At 69.6% G+C, this 13,056-nt stretch overlaps 2 protein-coding genes across 2 annotated transcripts; one reads left to right on the top strand and one right to left on the bottom strand.

Annotated features, from left to right (window-relative positions):
* Window positions 1–351: 351 nt before the first annotated feature.
* Window positions 352–1,706, top strand: MRPL52 (mitochondrial ribosomal protein L52; the record flags this gene model as incomplete). The annotated part of the gene is made up of 4 exons (XM_082339331.1): window positions 352–421; window positions 544–612; window positions 715–779; window positions 1,480–1,706. Coding segments are annotated over 4 exons (336 nt in total), but the record flags the coding sequence as incomplete, so codon positions are not given.
* A 1,947-nt stretch (window positions 1,707–3,653) lies between these two features.
* LOC309604386 (matrix metalloproteinase-14-like) lies at window positions 3,654–13,052 on the bottom strand (the record flags this gene model as incomplete). Its single annotated transcript, XM_082339332.1, has 9 exons — window positions 3,654–4,625; window positions 5,985–6,100; window positions 8,413–8,563; window positions 9,474–9,612; window positions 9,847–10,004; window positions 10,080–10,241; window positions 11,260–11,567; window positions 11,666–11,788; window positions 12,907–13,052. Coding segments are annotated over 9 exons (2,139 nt in total), but the record flags the coding sequence as incomplete, so codon positions are not given.
* Between the last annotated feature and the right edge of the window lie 4 nt (window positions 13,053–13,056).

Here is a 13,056-nt window from a genome sequence, read left to right as displayed (position 1 = left end):
TGAATGGGGACAGGGGCGTGGTTAGCGAGCTGGGGGCGTGGCTAATGGGATGGAGGCGGGGTTAATGGGGGCATGGGCGTGGCCTGGAGGCCGGGGGGCGTGACCTGGGGCAGCAAAGACAGGAGGGGAAGGAGCTAAGCTGGTGTGGGCGGGGCCTAAGGGGTTGTGGGCGGGGCTGAGGGCTTGTGGGCAGGGCCTATGGGGTTGTGGGCGGGGTTAAGGCGTTATGGGCGGGGCCTAAGGTGCTGTGGGCGGGGCTAAGGCATTGCAGATGGGGCTAAGGGGTTGTGGGCGGGGCTGGGGGGCTGTGGGCGGGGCTTGATTGACCCCACCCCTTTCTGCCCCCCCCAGCTGAACGCCAGGCCCGCTCCCTCCGGCCCCTGCCCCGCCCCGCCCAGCGGATCGGCCAATGGCGAGTGGCGTAAGGCCCCGGGGGGCGGGGTGTGGGGGGAGGGGGCGGGGGTTTGGGGGGGTCCCAGGCCCTGTTTGGGGGGGGGGGGGGTGTCCGGACCCCCCCATGCCCACGCCCTGCCCCCCCCCCAGGCAGGGCTTGGCCCCCAGCACGGCCGGGTACGGGCCCCTGCGCGACCCGCCCCGACTGGAGCTTCGCTGGTGAGAGCCCGCCCCACACGGGGGGGGGGGGACCCCAAAACGGGGGGGGGGGGGGGGTCCTGGACACCCAGGTCCCTGAGACCCCCCCCTCCCCCCCCCCAGACGGCCGCCCGGCCCCGCTGTGGAAGGGGCAGCTCCGGCGGCTGCGGGAGAACGAGGAATTGGCGGTGAGCGAGGGGCCCGGCGGGGGCCCCCCGACCCCTGGGACCCCCCCCGGGTGCTGGGGTCCCCCCCTGGACCCCTGGGACCCCCCCCGGACCCCTGGGACCCCCCGCACCCCTGGGACCCCCCCATGGACCCCTGGGACCCCCCTGGGTGCTGGGGTCCCCCCCAGACCCCTGGGACCCCCCCCCGGACCCCTGGGAACCCCCCTGGGTGCTGGGGTCCCCCCCCTGGACCCCTGGGTCCCCCCCCCGGACCCCTGGGAACCCCCCTGCACCCCTGGGACCACCCCATGGACCCCTGGGACCCCCCCTAGGTGCTGGGGTCCCCCCCAGACCCCTGGGACCCCCCCCCATGGACCCCTGGGACCCCCCCTGGGTGCTGGGGTCCCCCCCCTGGACCCCTGGGGCCCCCTGCACCCCTGGGACCCCCCCCCAAGGCCTCTGGGACCCCCCCCAGACCCCTGGATCCCCCCCCAGGTGCTGAGCTCCCCCCCAAGGCCCCTGGGACCCCCCCTGCACCCCTGGGACCCCCCCCCCAGAACCCTGGATTCCCCCCTCCGGACCCCTGGGACCCCCCTGGGTGCTGGGACCCCCCCCAGACCGCTGGGACCCCCCCCCCACGGACCCCTGGGCCCCCCCCCGACCCCTGGGCCCCCCCCCGGACGCTGGGGACCCCCCCGACCCCCCCCGTCCGCCCCCCCAGCGCCGCGCCGTGAAGCTGAGCCGGGTCCTGGACGCGGCCGCCGAGCGGGGGGAGCGCGAGGAGGAGCCCGGCCCCCGCCTGCGCCCCAAGGGCTCCCGGCGCCCCCCAGTACGGACCAGTACGGACCAGTGAGGAGCCGGTGACCCCCTCCCCCCCCCCTCTGCCGAGGCGTTAATAAAAACCAGGCGCGGCGACCCCGAAACGCGGCGTCGCGCCCGTCACGCGCCTCCCCGCCCCCGCGCCAGATGTGGCGCCCGATGACATCAGCGCGCGGGCGGCCGGCCCAGGCACGGGACTGGGGGCGACGCCAGCTCCCAGCGTCCCCCAGTAACCCCCAGTAACCCCCCGCGCCCCTCCCAGTGTCCCCCAGTAACCCCCCGCACCCCTCCTAGCGTCCCCCAGTAACCCCTGTGCCTCTCCCAGTGCTCCCAGTAACCCCCAGTAACCCCTGTGACCCTCCCAGTGCTCCCAGTAAGCCCCTGCGCCCCTCCCAGTGTCCCCCAGTAACCCCTGTGCCTCTCCCAGTGTCCCCCAGGAACCCCTGCGCCTCTCCCAGTGCCCCCAGTAACCCCCTGCACTCCTCCCAGTGCTCCCAGTAACCCCTGCGCCCCTCCCAGTATCCCCCAGTAACCCCTGTGCCTCTCCCAGTGCTCCCAGTAACCCCCAGTAACCCCTGTGACCCTCCCAGTGCTCCCAGTAAGCCCCTGCGCCCCTCCCAGTGTCCCCCAGTAACCCCCTGCACCCCTCCCAGCGTCCCCCAGTAACCCCCCGCGCCCCTCCCAGTATCCCCCAGTAACACCTGTGCCTCTCCCAGTAACCCCCAGTAGCCCCCTGTGACCCTCCCAGTGCTCCCAGTAACCCCCGTGCCCCTCCCAGTGTCCCCCAGGAACCCCCCGCACCCCTCCCAGTGCTCCCGGTAAGCCCCTGCACCCCTCCCAGTGTCCCCCAGTAACTCCCTGTGCTCTTCCCAGTGCTCCCAGTAACCCCCCGTGCCCCTACCAGTGCTCTGAGTAACTCCCAGTAACCCTCTGCACCGCTCCCAGTAGCCCCCAGTAACCCCCATGCCCCTCCCAGTGTCCCCTAGTAACGCCTGCACCCCTCCCAGTGTCCCCCAGTAACCCCTGTGCCTCTCCCAGTGCTCCCAGTAACCCCCAGTAACCCCCTGTGCCCCTCCCAGTAACCCCCTGCACCCCTCCCAGTGCTCCCAGTAACCCCAGTAGCCCCCTGCACTCCTCCCAGTGCTCCCAGTAGCCCCTGATCCCCTCCCAGTAAGCCCTAATTCCCTCCTGGTGCTCCCAGTGCCCCCAGTAACCCCCTTTTCTCTTCCCAGTGCTCCCACTAACCCTCAACCCCCTCCCAGCAGCCTCCAATCCCCTCCCAGTGCTCCCAGTAACCCCCATTCGCCTTCCCAGTCACACCAGCTGCCCCTAATCCCCCTCCCAGTGCTCCCAGTAACCCTCAGCCCCCTCCCAGCAGCCCCCAATCCCCTCCCAGTGCTCCCAGTAACCCCCATTTGCCCTCCCAGTAAGCCCCAATCCCTCCCCAGTGCTCCCAGTAACTCCCACTTACCTTCCCAGTCCTCCCAGCAGCCCCCAATCCCCTCCCAGTGCTCCCAGTAGCCCCCAATCCCCTCCCAGTAAGCCCCAATCCCCTCCCAGTGCTCCCAGTAGCCCCCAGTCCCCTCCCAGTAAGCCCCAATCCCCTCCCAGTGCTCCCAGTAACGCCCATTTGCCTTCCCAGTCCTCCCAGCTGCCCCTAATCCCCCTCCCAGTGCTCCCAGCAGCCCCCCATCCCCTCCCAGTGCTCCCAGTAGCCCCCATTTGCCCTCCCAGTCCCCCCCCCGGCCGCTCCCAGTACAAACCAGCCGGCGCCGGCGCCCCGCCCCCTCTCCTCCGGGCGTTCTTTTATTAATTATAATTAATTATTATTAATTATTACCCCGCCCCCCCGGGGCCCGGGCGCCCCTCCCCCTCCCGGCCCGCAGGACGGGGGGGTCGCGCCCCCCCCCGGGCCCCCCAAAAACCCCCAAATCGGTAAAAAACCCCCGCAGAGCCCCGCCCCCCGCTGTACACCGCGCCCCGCCCCCTCCTGCCGTAGCCCCGCCCCCCCACGCCCCGCGTAGCCCCGCCCCCGCCCGCCACGGCCCCGCCCTCCCCCTCTGCTTTGGCGTCCAGCGGCCCCGCCCCCGCCGCCGGCCAATCGCGGGCCTCCGCTCCGCGGATGGGCCCCGCCCCTCTCACGGGGATTGGCTGGCCGGGGGAGGGCGTCACGAGGGGGGGCGGGGCCTACCGCTGACCTTTCCCAGCCAGGTCAAGGGTCACGACCCCACACACACCCCCAGAGGGGCGGGGCTGGGGCGCGGCCCCGCCCAGAGCACCATGAGGGGGAGGGGGGGCGTGGCCACGCCCAGCCCCACCCACACCGCGCGGAGGGGGCGTGGCCACACACACACGGGTTGTGTGGTGGGGGCGTGGCCAGGGAGGGGGAGGTTCCCCCATGTGGGCGGGGCGGTGGGCGTGGCCTGGCGTGGGCGGGGCTCCCCAGCCGCTCTCCCTCGCCGTCCCCACTGGGGATGGAGGATTGGGGGGGGGGGGGGGCGTGGCGGGCCCCGCCCCCGCGGTGGGCGTGTCCCGGTGGGCGTGGCCTGGCGTGGGCGGGGCTCCCCAGCCGCTCTCCCTCGCCGTCCCCACTGGGGATGGAGGAGGGGGGGGGGGGGCGTGGCGAGCCCCGCCCCCGCGGTGGGCGTGTCCCGGCGGGCGGGGCGGTGGGCGGGGCGGTGGGCGGGGCGGTGGGCGTGGCTAGACGCGGGGCAGCAGGGAGCGCTGGCAGCGCAGCAGGCGCTTGGGGGCCCCGCGGCGGCGGCAGAGCAGGGCCCCGGCCGCCAGCGCCCCCGCCGCCCCCAGCAGCGCCAGGGGGGCGGCCACCGCCCCCGCCCCCGCCCCCACCTCGATGACGATGACCTCGGTGTCGCCGCCCCCCCCCGGCGCGGGGGGAGGGGAGGGGGGGCGGGGCGGGGGCGGGGCCCGGGCCCCCCCCGTCGCAGCCCAGCCAGTCCCGCAGCACCGACTTGGGGTAGCCGGGGGCCACCCGCAGCTGCTGGTTGTCGAACTTCCAGTAGCGGTTCCCCTTGTAGAAGTAGGTGAAGGCTGGGGAGGGGGGCGGGGACAGCAGGGGACGCGGGGGGGGACATGGGGGCGATGGGGGACGTGGGGGTGATGGGGGACATGGGGACAATGGGGGATGGGGGGACAGTGGGGACATGGGGACATGGGGGTGATGGGGACATGGGGGACATGGGTACATGGGGGTGAGGGGGGACATGGGGACATCGGGTACATGGGGGTGACGGGGGACATGGGGACAACGGGGGACATGGGGGTGATGGGGGACATAGGGACAATGGGGGACATGGGGACATCGGGGACATAGGGGTGACGGGGGACATGGGGGTGATGGGGACAATGGGGAACATGGGGACATCAGGGACATGGGGGTGACGGGGGACATGGGGGACATGGGGACATCGGGGACATGGGGGTGACGGGGGACATGGGGGTGATGGGGACATGGGGACAATGGGGGATGGGGGGACATGGGGGACATGGGGGGACATGGGGGTGATGGGGGACAATGGAGGACATTGGGGACATGGGGGTGACGGGGGACATGGGGGTGATGGGGACATGGGGACAATGGGGGATGGGGGGACATGGGGACATGGGGGACATGGGGGTGATGGGGGACAATGGAGGACATTGGGGACATGGGGGTGATGGGGGACATGGGGCGATTTGGGGTGATGGGGGACATGGGGACATGGGGACACCGAGGGCGACATGAGGACATCAGGGACATGGGGACATCGGGGGACACAGGGACATCGGGGGACATGGGGGTGATGGGGACATGGGGACAATGGGGGACATGGGGACATCAGGGTGATGGGGACATTGGGGGACACGGGGACATGGGGGGACACGGGGGGACACAGGGGGATGTGGGGGTGATGGGGGACATGGGGACATCAGGGACATGGGGACATCGGGGGACATGGGGACATGGGGGACATGAGGACATTGGGGATGGGGGGACACAGGGGACATGGGGACATTGGGGTGAGGGGGGACATGGGGACACAGGGGGGACACGGGGACATTGGGGTGATGGGGGACACGGGGGGACACAGGGACATGGGGGTGGGGGGGGACATGGGGACATCGGGGGGAAGGAGGACGTTGGGGGACATTGGGGGGACACGGGGGGGTCACGGGGGACAGAGGGGCGTGGGGAGAAGGGGGGATGGGGACATGGGGGGACACGGGGGGGGGGAGAAGAGACACCGGTTAGGACCCCGCGCCGTCCCCCTGCCCCCCGCGCCCCCCCGCGCCGTCCCCCTGCCCCCCGCGCCCCCCCGCGCCCCCCCGCGCCGTCCCCCTGCCCCCCCGCGCCGTCCCCCTGCCCCCCCGCGCCCCCCGCGCCCCCCCGCGCCCCCCCGCGCCCCTCACCATCGTCGGGGCCCATGAAGGCGCCGCGGGGGGACTCGGGGATCCCCCCCCAGACCTCGATGCCCTTGGGGTAGTCGGGGTCCACCGAGCGGCTGTCCTCGCTGAAGCGGTAGTACCTGGGGGGACACCGGCGCGGGGGCGTCACCGTGGCCGTGGGGACGTCACCGTGGGCGTGGGGACATCGTGGTGGGCATGGGGACGTCACCATGGCCGTGGGGACGTCACCGTGGGCGTGGGGACATCGTGGTGGGCATGGGGACATGGTGGTGGCCATGGGGATGGCCGTGGGGACGTCACCATGGGCATGGGGACGTTGTGGTGGCCATGGGGATGGCCATGGGGACATCACCGTGGGCGTGGGGACATGGTGGTGGGCATGGGGACGTCACCATGGGCGTGGGGACATCATGGTGGGCATGGGGATGGCATGGGGACGTCCCCATGGGTGTGGGGACATCGTGGTGGGCAAGGGGACATCGTGGTGGCCATGGGGATGGCCATGGGGACATCACCATGGGCATGGGGACATCATGGTGGGCATGGGGACGTCACCACAGGTGTGGGGACATCATGGTGGGCATGGGGACATGGTGGTGGGCATGGGGACGTCCCCATGGGCGTGGGGACATCATGGTGGGCATGGGGACATCGTGGTGGGCATGGGGATGGCCATGGGGACGTCCCCATGGGTGTGGGGACATCGTGGTGGCCGTGGGGACATCACCATGGGCATGGGGACATCGTGGTGGGCATGGGGACGTCACCACAGGTGTGGGGACATCATGGTGGGCATGGGGACATGGTGGTGGGCATGGGGATGTCCCCATGGGTGTGGGGACATCATGGTGGGCATGGGGATGGCATGGGGACGTCCCCATGGGTGTGGGGACATCGTGGTGGCCATGGGGACATGGTGGTGGCCATGGGGACGTCACCATGGCCATGGGGACATGGTGGTGAGCATGGGGATGGCATGGGGACGTCCCCATGGGTGTGGGGACATCGTGGTGGCTGTGGGGATGTCACCGTGGGCGTGGGGACATGGTGGTGGCCATGGGGACATCACCATGGCCATGGGGACATGGTGGTGGGCATGGGGATGTCACCATGGGCGTGGGGACATCACCATGGCCATGGGGACATGGTGGTGGCCATGGGGACGTCACCATGGGCGTGGGGACATCATGGTTGGCATGGGGATGGCATGGGGACATCACCGTGGGCATGGGGACATCGTGGTGGCCATGGGGACATCATGGTGGGCATGGGGACATCATGGTGGGCATGGGGATGGCATGGGGACATCACCGTGGGCATGGGGACATGGTGGTGGGCATGGGGACATCCCCATGGGCATGGGGACATGGTGGTGGGCGTGGGGACGTCACCATGGCCATAGGGACATCACCATGGGCATGGGGACGTCACCATGGGTGTGGGGACATCATGGTGGGCATAGGGATGGCCGTGGGGACATCGTCATGGGCGTGGGGACGTCGTGGCGGCCACGGGGACATCATGGTGGGCATGGGGATGGCCGTGGGGACATCGCCATGGGCATGGGGACGTCACCACGGGCGTGGGGACACCGCCATAGCCACAGGGACGAGGACGTCACCGTGGGGGCAGGGGCTGGGGACAGGGAGAGGGCCCGTGGAGGTGGCGAGGAGGTCCCAGAAGGTCCCAAGAGGTGGCAGGGACGTGAGAGGAGGTGACAGAGGTGACAAGAAGGTCCCAAGAGGTACCAGCGGGTGTCAGAGGGGTGAGGGGAGGTGACAAGAAGGTCCCAGGAGGTGACAGGAGGTGACAGAGAGGTGAGGAGAAAGGCCCAAGAGGTCCCAGGAGGTCTCAGAAGGTCCCCAAAGATCCCAGGAGGTCCCTGGAAATCCCAAGAGGTCCCCAGAGGTCCCAGAAGATCCCAGGAGGTCCCTGGATGCGCCAAGAGGTGCCAGAGAGGCGAGAGGAGGTGACAGAGGTGCCAAGAAGGTGCCAAGGCGGTCCCAGAAGGTCCCCAAGGGTCTCAGAAGATCCCAGGAGGTCCCGGAAGATCCCAGGAGGTCCCCAAAGGTCCCAAGAGGTCCCAGAAGATCTCAAGAGGTCCCCAAAGGTCCCAGAAGATCCCAGAAGGTCCCAAGAGGTCCCAGAAGATCCCCAAAGGTCCCAGAAGGTCCCAGAAGGTCCCAAGAGGTCCCAGAAGATCCCCAAAGGTCCCAGAAGATCCCAGAAGGTCCCAAGAGGTCCCAGAAGATCCCCAAAGGTCCCAGAAGATCCCAGAAGGTCCCAAGAGGTCCCAGAAGATCCCAGGAGGTCCCCAAAGGCTCCAGGAGGTCCCCAAAGGTCCCAAGAGGTCCCAGAAGATCCCAGGAGGTCCCCAAAGGTCCCAGAAGGTCCCAGAAGGTCCCAGAAGGTCCCCGGAGGTGCCACCCACTTGTTTCCCCGGAAGAAGTAGGTCTTGCCGCTGGGCAGCCAGAGCAGGGCAGCGTCCAGGCGGTCGGTGGGGACCCCCCGGCCCAGGTCCCGCAGCGCCCGCGGGTACCCCGGCTCCAGCACCGCCTCGTCAAACACCCAGTGCTTGTCCCCTGGGCGGGGCGCGGGGACGGGGTCACCGCCCCGCCCCCACGGGGGGCGGCCGCGCCCTCCGCCCCATCCCCATGTCCCCACCTCCGCCCCCGGGTCCCCATCCCCACCTCAACGTGGAGGTGGGTCCCCATCCCCGTGTCCCCATCTCCACCCCCATGTCCCCAACCCCGTGTCCCCATCTCCACCTCAACATGGAGGTGGGTCCCCATCCCCATGTCCCCACCTCCATCCCCACGTCCCCACCTCCACCCCCGGGTCCCCATCCCCACCTCAACATGGAGGTGGGCCCCCATCCCCACGTCCCCAACCCCACGTCCCCACCTCCACCCCCAGGTCCCCATCCCCACCTCAACATGGAGGTGGGTCCCCGTCCCCACGTCCCCACCTCCATCCCCACGTCCCCAACCCCAGGTCCCCATCCCCACCTCAACATGGAGGTGGGTCCCCATCCCCACGTCCCCACCTCCATCCCCACGTCCCCACCTCCACCCCCATGTCCCCATCTCCACCTCAACATGGAGGTGGGTCCCCATCCCCATGTCCCCATCCCCACGTCCCCACCTCCATCCCCACGTCCCCACCTCCACCCCCGGGTCCCCATCCCCACCTCAACATGGAGGTGGGTCCCCATCCCCATGTCCCCATCCCCACGTCCCCACCTCCATCCCCACGTCCCCACCTCCACCCCCGGGTCCCCATCCCCACCTCAACATGGAGGTGGGTCCCCATCCCCACGTCCCCATCCCCACCTCAACACGGAGGTGGGTCCCCGTCCCCACGTCCCCACCTCCATCCCCACGTCCCCACCTCCATCCCCACGTCCCCATCCCCACCTCAACATGGAGGTGGGTCCCCATCCCCATGTCCCCATCCCCACGTCCCCGTGCCGGTGGCCTCCCCGCCCCGCACCTTTGAAGAAGACGAACTTGCCGTCCTTCCTCTCATAGGCGGTGTTGATGTTGGCGGGCAGCCCCACCCAGAAGTGCCCGATGGGCAGCGGGTACCCGTCCATCACCCGCCGGTCCCGCACGCGCCAGAACCACCGCTCCTGCCCCCGGGACACCCGCGTCACGCCCGCGGCTCCACTGGTGACATCTCCGCCACCGACCCGGTCCCCGAGTCCTTCTCCCCACCCCCCGTGTCCCCAGCCCGGTGCCCACGTCCCCGCGCCCGTCTCCTTCTCCCCACCTCCGTCCCCACGTCCCCACCTCCATCCCCACGTCCTCACCCCCATCTCCTTGTCCCCATCCCCACGTCCCCACCTCCGTCCCCACGTCCCCACCTTGAAGACAAACATCTCCCCGCGGAGCATGGCGATGGTGTCGAAGTTCCCGTCGCAGATCCGGGGGCCGTAGGGGGGCCCCGGGGGTCGGTCGGGGCTGCGGGGCCGGGGGGTGGTACGGGGGCCGGCGGGCGGCCAGCTGGGACCCGTCCCCGTCCCTGCGGGGGGACAACATCAGCGCCGGGGCGGGGGGGGCGGGGGGACGGGGGGTGGGGGGCAGAGGGAGGCCGAACCGTAGAGCTGCTGGATGCCACGGCGGTCATCGTCGGGGAGGACGAAGGCTTCGGTGTCCATCCATTGGTAGAAGGGGGCCATGATGGCCGACGGGTCGCTGGAGTGCTCCAGCCCCAGCGCGTGGCCCAGCTCGTGGACGGCCACCAGGAAGAGGTCGTTCCCTGGGGCGGAGGGGGTTGGGGTGAGGGTGGGCATGATGGGAAGGAGGAGGACCCGGTAGCCCCGAGACGATCACGGTCGGGCCAAGGATGGCCCTAAACTGGGTCGAGGACACTGCCATGGTCACGACTGGGTTGAGAGGTGCCCTAAATTGGGTCAAGGACACCCCCATGGCCACGACTGGGTCGAGAATGGCCACAGACTGGGTCAAGGACACCGCCATGGCCACGACTGGGTCGAGAATGGCCACAGACTGGGTCGAGGACACCGCCACGGCCACGACTGGGTCGAGAGGTGCCCTAAATTGGGTCAAGGACACCGCCATGGCCACGACTGGGTCGAGAGGTGCCCTAAATTGGGTCGAGGACACCGCCATGGCCACGACTGGGTCGAGAGGTGCCCTAAATTGGGTCGAGGACACCGCCACGGCCACGACTGGTTCGAGGATGGCCCTAAGTTGGGTCGAGGACACCGCCATGGCCACGACTGGGTCGAGAGGGGCCCTAAATTGGGTCGAGGACACCGCCATGGCCACGACTGGGTCGAGAGGGGCCCTAAATTGGGTCGAGGACACCGCCATGGCCACGACTGGGTCGAGAGGGGCCCTAAGTTGGGTCGAGGACACCGCCATGGCCACGACTGGGTCGAGAGGGGCCCTAAATTGGGTCGAGGACACCGCCATGGCCACGACTGGGTCAAGGATGGCCATAAATTGGGTCGAGGACACCCCCATGGCCACGACTGGGTCAAGGATGGCCACAGACAGGGTCAAGGACACCGCCATGGCCACGACTGGGTCGAGAGGGGCCCTAAATTGGGTCGAGGACACCGCCATGGCCACGACTGGGTCGAGGATGGCCCTAAGTTGGGTCGAGGACACCCCCATGGCCACGACTGGGTCGAGGATGGCCCTAAGTTGGGTCGAGGACACCGCCACGGCCACGACTGGGTCGAGGATGGCCCCAAGTTGGGTCCCGCTCCCCGCCTGGTGGTTGAGGCCACCCCCTCGTCGCCGCTCACCACTGAGGTCATCGTTGCGGGCGGTCCAGGGCTCGGCGCCATCGAAGTGGGTGTCTCCCCCGATGTGGGGCCCGGGGAAGTAGGCGTGGGCCAGGAAGCCGCCTTCTCCGTCGAAGGGGGTGCTGTCCCCGTGGAAGCCCTCGGCGAAGAAGATCATGATGTCCGCCTGGGGCGCCCGGCCCTGCCGCACGTCCCCGTAGGGCACCTCCCGGAACCGCAGCGGGGTGGCGGCCGCCCACACGCCGAAAGCCCGACGGATGGCCCCGAACGTCCCCGCCTCCCCCACCTTGGGGGTGTAGTTCTGGATGCTGGAGGAGAAGACGGACACAGCCGTCAGCGCCGCCGCCACGGCCTCGCCGGCTGTTCCCGGTCTTCCCAGCCACCCCCCCGTCCGCCACCCCCTTACCAGAAGGTGATCTCCTGGTGCTCCCACTTCATGCCCTGGATGGCGTAGCGCCGGCGCCGCACGTTGGCCTTGATTTCTGCCCCGAACTTGTCGGGGACACCGCAGCGGGGGCGCCGCATGGCCCTGTGGGATTGCGGGCAGCGGCGTACGTCAGGGGGGTCGGGGGACCTCAGAGGGACACCCCCCCCCCCCCCCCCAAGGGCCTTGGCGGTGGGCGGAGGACCTACAAGCCAACTACCGGTGATGTTTGGTCCCCACAACCCCACATGAGCTATTGCCGCTGACGGCTGGAGGACCCACAACCCAACCGCCGCTGATGGCTGGAGGACCCACAACCCAACTGCCGCTGACGACGGCTGGAGGACCCACAACCCAACCGCCGCTGATGGCTGGAGGACCCACAACCCAACCGCCGCTGATGGCTGGAGGACCCACAACCCGAATTTCATCGATGACAGGCCAACGAGCAATGGTGGCACCTGGAGGACCAACGCCTCGGCTTTCGGTGGTGGCCTTTGGAGGACCTACAACCGCCCGATCACCGATGATGCCTAGAGGGCCTCCAGCCTCGCTGCCATGGGTGGTGGTTGGCGGACCAACAGCCCGGCTCTCGTTGAGATGCTTGGAGGACCAACAGCCCAACTGCCATCGGTGACGTTTGGAGGACCAACAACCCAACTGCCATCGGTGACGTTTGGAGGACCCACAACCCAACTGCCATCGGTGACGTTTGGAGGACCCACAACCCAACTGCCGTCGGTGACGTTTGGAGGACCAACAGCCCAACTGCCGTCGGTGACGTTTGGAGGACCCACAGCCCAACTGCCGTCGGTGACGTTTGGAGGACCCACAACCCAACTGCCGTCGGTGACGTTTGGAGGACCCACAACCCAACTGCCGTCGGTGACGTTTGGAGGACCAACAGCCCAACTGCCGTCGGTGACGTTTGGAGGACCAACAACCCAACTACCATCGGTGACGTTTGGAGGACCAACAGCCCAACTGCCATCGGTGACGTTTGGAGGACCCACAGCCCGACCGCCATCGGTGACGTTTGGAGGACCAACAGCCCAACTGCCATCGGTGACGTTTGGAGGACCAACAGCCCAACTGCCATCGGTGACGTTTGGAGGACCCACAGCCCGACCGCCATCGGTGACGTTTGGAGGACCCACAGCCCGACTGCCGCCCCAACCGCCGCCCAGGCTGCCGGGAGGGCCAGCCCCCGCCCCGGGCCCCACCTGAGGGTCGCGGCGTCGGCAACGCCGGTGACGGTGAGCCCGTAGAAGCGCTGCATGGCGGCCAGGGCGGCCGAGAGGGACTGGGGCGAGCGTTGCGTGTGGGTCCGCAGGTCCCCGGGGGGCAGGTAGCCATATTGCTGCAGCCACGCC

Source organism: Platalea leucorodia, assembly GCF_965183815.1.
Source record: "Platalea leucorodia genome assembly, contig: HAP1_HAP1_SCAFFOLD_727, whole genome shotgun sequence".
NCBI lineage: Eukaryota > Metazoa > Chordata > Aves > Pelecaniformes > Threskiornithidae > Platalea > Platalea leucorodia.
This window is presented reverse-complemented; position numbering and strand designations above follow the sequence as displayed.